At 33.0% G+C, this 7,648-nt stretch overlaps 1 protein-coding gene across 5 annotated transcripts in view; it reads right to left on the reverse strand.

Moving 5' to 3' along the window:
• Positions 1 to 7,648, reverse strand: part of LOC108747746 (FH1/FH2 domain-containing protein 3) — a 164,661-nt gene that overhangs the window by 27,402 nt on the left and 129,611 nt on the right. For all 5 annotated transcript variants that reach the window (XM_018485443.1, XM_018485442.1, XM_018485445.1 and 2 more), the window contains 2 exons: positions 6,028 to 6,095; positions 3,772 to 3,877 (listed from right to left, as the gene is read on the reverse strand). In XM_018485443.1, the coding sequence (XP_018340945.1) occupies positions 3,772 to 3,877; positions 6,028 to 6,095 (174 nt within the window). The remainder of the gene's footprint in view (positions 1 to 3,771; positions 3,878 to 6,027; positions 6,096 to 7,648) is intronic.

Here is a 7,648-nt window from a genome sequence, read left to right on the forward strand (position 1 = left end):
CGCTATTTTTATCAAAAAGCAAAAATATAAACGGAAACGTCAGAACGACGACCTCTGCCGATGTAGATATGCAACGAAAAATAAAAGTACAACCGTCATTGCAACCGTCGATGCGAAACCTATCAATCTCGGCTCAATCCAAAACGACGTTACCTATTTTTTACACCATGCGCTTCGTTGTTTACGAAACTGATTTCCAACTCGTACTCGGGCTACGAACATAGACAGGCACGACTGAAATTTAACAGGCAAATTATACCGATCGCGTTCGTAGGTTTACTCAGATTTTATCCTACATAATATTATGGTCCTACAAAAATACGCTTACGCTTACATGTTATCGCTTAAAACACGCATATTCCAACGAAAGCCACTCCACACTGTGCTCTAAATAAATTACGGCGCGCTTGGCATATAAAATGTGCGAAAAAGTATAGAAGGAAGCTGTTGCAAGCATTCATGCACTGCAGGTAGAAACCGCTTTATCCAAGATTAATTAGAAACAATAAAAAAAAAAATTAGAATTCCCTTCCCTGCTTTTTGTCGAATAATCGTTATATACTAATAATAGTTATAATACGTGGGCTACGTGCAGCTTGAAAATAAAATGCGCTAAAAAATCCAGGTCATTTATGCGTTGCCCAAAACCAAATAACAGATTGTTACATTAAATCGCAATGCCAATTAGTGAGTGCTTGTCAAACTAAATACATAAGTTACTATTGTGACAAACTGTGCAAAATCTAATTCGACTGAAAAAATGGTTGGATATAATAAGGCAATAGAAACCAAGCACGATAATTCTTGTGCAAACCAAATGTTAACAAAATAACTTTATTAATAATTAATTCGCTTACATGTTTCGACTTACTTTTGAGCCATCCTCAGAGAGACAGTATGATGTTGTAATTACAAGAAAAAAATTTTTTTTTTCCTTACAAACTAATTCATTTCAATCACCTTCACCTATTAACGGAAACTTTAATATAAAAACGAGCTCTAATAACAATCTAAAATGTATTAAAATTATTAAAAAGTAAATTTTTTGGAAGCAAAAACGATTTATTGTAAAACGGAAATAGAGTAAAAAAGAAAAAAGGAGGAAAGAAAACTCTGATATTACATTGATCAGTGTACATTCTTCGTTACAATAAGATTAAATTATTAAAGATTCAGTTTTAGTTTGATGTCCGTCTGTACTATAAGTAATATCAGAGTTTTCTTTCTTTTTTTTTCTTTTTCTTTGCGATTAACGTTCTAAGTGTATTAAATGTTATCCATTAATTTCAACATAATTGATACTGATTCGCTGAATGGTCAAAGACTAGATTTTGACTAAACCTATAGAATTTATAAGTGTTTGCGATATGGTGACTTTTTGTTTTGGTAAGCTACCTTCTATTTCTGTTTTACAATAAATCGTTTTTGCTTCCAAAAAAATTTACCTTTTAATAATTTTAATATTTTAGATTGTTATTAGAGCTCGTTTTTATATTAAAGTTTCCGTTAATAGGTGAAGGTGGCTCACTGAAATGAATTAGTTTGTAGGAAAAAAGAAAATTTTTTTTTGTAATTACAACATCATACTGTCTCTGAGGATGGCTCAAAAGTCGAAACATGTAAGCGAATTAATTATTAATAAAGTTGTTTTGTTAACGTTTGGTTTGCACACAAACCATTACCATGCTTGGTTCCTATTGCCCTGTTGTATCCAACCATTTTGTATCATTAAGAAGTTTTCAGGAATTAATTTATATTTATTAATTCGACTGAATCGATCTTGCTTGCGAGAATATTAAACAATGTTTAATTTTCGTTAAAATCATGTTACACATAAAATATCAAAGAAATAATATTAAATAATAAAAAGTCAGCAATTCTTACTTCTGTACGGATATGTGTGTTATATAATCAATATTTAACCTATGTAAATTTGAAAACTATATAATGCAATTAAATAAACAAGGTTTATATCCCGATGAAAATGACTGTTTACGTATATTGATTCCCTATAATCGAAGTTTTGGTATTCGTGCGATCGTATGCTTTGTACCAGTGATGTATGCCAGCCATAACAATGTTAATAAAGCACGTTCCGGTTTCACATTAAACGATAAACGTTACTATTATATAGGCCGTAAGTTATGATGCGAACTCTAATTAGAAGCCTAAATACAATATATAAAGCCTAGCTATATAAATCGCGCGACGTGTAATCAAAGTATCAGATACTAATATATTGCAACAGGATTTTGTAATATTTAAATAAATAGATTGCAAAATGCAACATACGTGCTTGGTGCATTTATGTAATATGTATAGTAACAAATATATGAAGAATCTATTCACGATAAGACTATATAATTATTTATAATAAAAATAGATAAAAAATTTAATTGTAAATACATTAATCTAAGCAACTTCTGTAAACTGTAATATGAAGAAAAAAATTACATAAGAATTTAATAATAAGGAGTTGCATAATACATATATAAAATAGTAAATAACATAAGGAAAAATTGTTAAATTATGTCTAAATACGAATAGAATAAATCCATTAATTTTATTTTAAAACATCATAATTACTCCTCAAAATTGCGATACTAAAATCTTTGCTTTTGGTATAACTTTCTACTTCTTCATTATAAGTTCTCGATTTGTTTCAGCTCCCTCTAATACAGAGATAAACGCAACGAATGCATTATAAGATTACAACATGAAATTAGCGTGCTCACTCGCGTATAAGCTGGTGGTTTACAAAGTACTTAAACACGATTCCAAGATACCGTACTCAAAAGGCACGATCAAAGAGCGCCATTCATAATTCGCGACGCATCGCGGTTTGACGAGTAACTGCAAGCCACCGTGGCTTCCACGTGTTGACGCTTTCGTAAACGCGGCGCGTTAACACTTGGTGTCACCTTCTCTCTCGCTGTGCTTTTAGACGGTAATATCATCGTTGCCATGTACTTCTTGGAAAAGCAAAGATGAGGACGTTGATGTCTAGCTCGTTAAACATTAGCTGCATTACGCTGGTATTATCTTATCGTTACTTGCGGCAAAGTGGGAGCGTATAGAGAGCGTCCATAGAGAGCATAGTGTCTACCATGAAATCTCGGTGTACATGTACTCCGCAAGGTCGCATCATTCTCTTAACTCAATTTGCGGGTTCGCTTGCGATACGACTTTCCCGCCGTCTAATTGGATGCACCGACTGCTATTATTGCGGAAGTTATAGAATAATCATCATCTGATATTATTATTGAATCTCGTTAGCGGTACGCCACAATAATAGTATTTATTACAGGTTATAAAAATTAATTGCGGATTTCGTAGAGATTGTAATTAATAAACGAAATAGGAGAGGCCGGAACTGTTTGTCATAATTCTTAAATAATAATTTTTAGAAAAAAGTGGATGTGTATATATATTAAATATACGTATTTCTTAATATTTCTTTTATCTAGAAAAAGATAGACTAATTATTACACATATTTTTAAAAAAATTGTTTATACGTTTAATCTACAAAGTTTTTGATTTTAAAAGTTTTAAAATATTTTTTATCAATAAATCACTGTTTTTGAAAATATCATTTGAATATTACGTTTGTAGAAAAATCTAAATTCGTTTTAAGAAAATAAATATTTTATTAATAATAATATTACAAAGAAATGATTTAAATGAGAAAAGATTTAGATTTTATTAAGTTGGAGATAAGCATTAGGGACGTAAATACCTTCAATTTTTAAATAAATGAATAAAGTATTTACCTCGTAAAATGTAATTTTGATAATTCTGGTCGGCTTCGCTACTGACTTTGATCAGGCAGGCGAGTCCATCATTTTGCACAAACTCGTGTACCAGATCCTTGTCCTCCTGGAAAATTGAAATTCGCGATAAGTTAATTTAATTATAACTGAATGAGACAACAACATTTATGTGTGTTGATGTTCTAAAATAGGAACAATTTGCAGAAATGTTTCCCTGAAAACCTGGATACATTTATCATAACTAGACATGCTTTTTAATTATATCAGAACAAAAGATTTTTAATGTAAAATTCGAACAAATATCGCGCTATATATTAAACATTATGTCACGAGCGTAACTACTTTACAACAATAAATGTAAAATCGGTCAGAGACAATAATCAACAGTCCTTAGCTTTCAGCTATTATAATTACTTATAGAATTTCATTATATATGATATAAAAGAAAATTTCATTAAACATTTAATCAAACGTCAAAAACAATTCTTATATTGTTTTTCAAAAAATTTCAATTTATTCTCAATTCATAGCATCTTCATTTTTACATATTTTTCTTGGAACACGCGTAAGCCAACAAGTTGAAAGAAACTACAGAGAAAACATGGAAGAACTAATATAGCTGCTGATATCCGATCCTGACAGCGACGTCATGGCAGCGTGATTTACCTCTACATTACCACCTAAGCCCGCCCAACCCGCTCTACCGTGCAACCAGGGTTAAATGGAATTAGTTATGCCGCTTCAGGCGCAAAGTCGCGGGCATAATGGAAAATCTACGAAGTTTGATTAAACCCCCTCGTTTCCAAGGCGCCGCGACGCCGGCGCCATGGCCGTTCGCGATCTAATCGGACTTCTCTGGGATTCCCGTATACTTTGTATTCTCTCATGTTTCCCCTCTCTCATTCCGCCAACCGTGAGACGATAGAAGTTTACATGAGACTTAGACGCGACATAGACTCGATTAGCTCGAAGGATTAAGAAGCGAAATTGAACTCGTACCGATGCGTTTCCTCAATTTATGTGCCACGAGGGAAACTTGAAACTAGCCGAAAGAGAAAACAAAGTGGAGGTTCGCACTGGGTATCCGGTGTCTCGTAGAAGCAATTATGAAATATATACGGTTACACGACGTCCTGCGACTAGATTAGATACGGGGCGGACGTGCAATTGATTTGCGCGACGGTAAATTCGATTAGCTGTACGGATTAACAACGAAGGATATGCAAGAATATGAGGGTTACATGGTCGTGATGAAGGTTGAAACCCGCAGCGGCAATAATCGGAAAAGGGAATAAGATCGTTAAATGCGCGAGCAAGATTTAATTAACTCTCCGTCCTCTATCACTGCAAGGACAAAATTAAAATTTAGTATTTCCTATAATTTCAGTCTTTAGAATTGTAATTGTAATAGATGAAATACGCAGATACTAGCTTAAAAAGAAAAGGAGAGGAAGAAAGAGAAAATGTGTATTATTTATTCGATCAATAAGTTAAATATTTAAAAGATAATAAATTTAAACATATCTCCAAAAGTTATCAAACTTGTGTTTTAATTTACATATCAGTTTATGTGTCGGAATTTTTCTCGACGAAAAGAATAATATCGATGAAAGAAAATCATTCGTGAAAGTGAAACACTGTCACAGAGATAAAAAAAATAGCAAAAATTATTATTTAATAAGATTTTAGACACACAGTATATTTATATTCTATGTAAACATTTAACAATAGAAATATTTTCAATAATTTTGTTACCAAATGGAAAACAAAAAATCCATCAAATTACAAATATTTTAATTTAATGATTCCGTTATTTTATGTTTTTCAGTACATATTTTTTTTTAAGAAAATATCATGTTTAAATTACTAATAAAGCAGTAACAAATTATACTATAAAATTTAATTAAATACATATATATACGTATTACTTGCAAATAATTTATAGAAATAGATATTTTTTTATGAGTTTAAATCATCAAATATATAGTTAAATTTTTTATCAAGTCATGTTTCTTAGAGAAAAGAAGAAAAAATTATGTCTCCTATAAACAGTAGAGAAGCTGCATATTTGCTCGAATGCAAATATTTACTCGTCATGCAAGTAACTTCGCGCAAAAATATCCGCTCTCAGCTTCGTCGCATACCCTTCAACTGCTTTCTTCCTCCTCCCCAGTCTACTATACGTTCACTATACATTCTTTCCGGCCTTCTCGCGCGACCCCGCTCATTCTATCTCATCACGAATTGTAAACCCACCTGAAAAATCTGCTTGAGGGAGAAGAGAGCCCGTCGCAGCTCGCGGCCCTCGCTGTTCAGCAATTTTTCTGCAACAGACAAGCAACACGCAACCATTTATTATAATAATACCGTATGCACACATACACGCGCCGTCGTCGTGAGCGCACTCGCGCACATTGTTGCTGGGGCACCTTTTTTTGCAAAGAACCCCATTTTCAGATCACGGTACTTAAAACGACCGTAATGAAGAGACTGCGTTTACCGTAACCTCTTCCACCGTGGCAATTCCATCCGACCGCGCACGCGTGCACCGCTAATTTGATATAAATTGCCGTCAGATTATTGAATCTGGCCCTCAGGCGAGACCGAGAACCTTCATCGTCCGAGATTAATTTTAGTATCACCAAACGAAAACAACAGGATTAATGAAGTGTGATGTCAATGCCAGCCCAGTAAGTGGAGAAATTTATCATGAGAGATTAATGTAGTTGCGCTAAGTGGATAAGTAATTGTTACAATTAATGTAACTTTAATAAGAATTAATTTTTTTCAGTAAAAATTTCCAAATATAAGTGTTTTCATTCAAATGCTACCAATATGAAACCTATAAAATACACTTTAGAGAGAGTTATTCTATAAGTTATCCCCAATTACGTTATTTTGCTATTTTATCAATCTTCAAAATTATTTCATTTGATTTATCTCATTATTTTTAATAAATTTAATCTAATAACTAAATAATATATCCCATAAATAATTTATTAATCTCTGTAAAGTTTTCTCAAATAGCGCTTTTACGACATTTGCTCAGCGATTAGTACGTAATCAATACTGAACAAGGCGAATGTGCAGATATTCAACATGCTACCGCACCATATTCAATATATATCCTCTGTTCTCTCGAGAGGATTCATGATCCCATTGAGAAGCTCACCATTTGACTCTGTTCTCCTACAAACGGATTTATTTGTCAGATAAACAATCGAGCACCGGTGCGCAATTAAACAGAGGCTCGTAATTAAGTCCCATTAATTTTGCACGTTGAATTCCTAGTCGAAATCTCCATTTCGTTTCCACGTCCGTTTTTTCTCTCGCCATTCAGTGCGCGATCCTCTTCCAATCATGACCCACCGATTCACCGTATTACTAATAATTGAATTCCATTTCATCCTGCCACAGTGAGGCAGGGCAAATTCAATTTGTCGGCCATACCGGAATTTTCTGATTCTACTGGGGAAGTTCGCGGATAGTTTGTCAGGATGACGAAAAAAGGAATAAGTCTGGTAAAACGTGTTATCGGGCAAAAGCGCGGAAACGCCAATATGCCGTGAATATATGCAGTGAGAATTTTACCGGAAACAAGGCGAGAAAAGTTGGACATGTCGGTACGATGTATTATATACACGAAAGGCAATTTCTGTTTACACTCTTTGATAAGCGCAATTTATCATTGTTCTTTTTCTTCTCTCTATTTTTCTTATATCTTCATTCAGTTTAATTGAAAATAATTATTTAGTAGCATAACGTATAAAATAACAACATGATATATAAAATCGATCATTTTTTACTGTTAATTCTATTTCTTTACTATTTTTTTTTTAATTATTATTACTGTCAACCACATTTTAATTTTAAGTTT

This window comes from Trachymyrmex septentrionalis, unplaced genomic scaffold (genome assembly GCF_001594115.1).
Source record: "Trachymyrmex septentrionalis isolate Tsep2-gDNA-1 unplaced genomic scaffold, Tsep1.0 scaffold20, whole genome shotgun sequence".
Taxonomy (NCBI): domain Eukaryota; kingdom Metazoa; phylum Arthropoda; class Insecta; order Hymenoptera; family Formicidae; genus Trachymyrmex; species Trachymyrmex septentrionalis.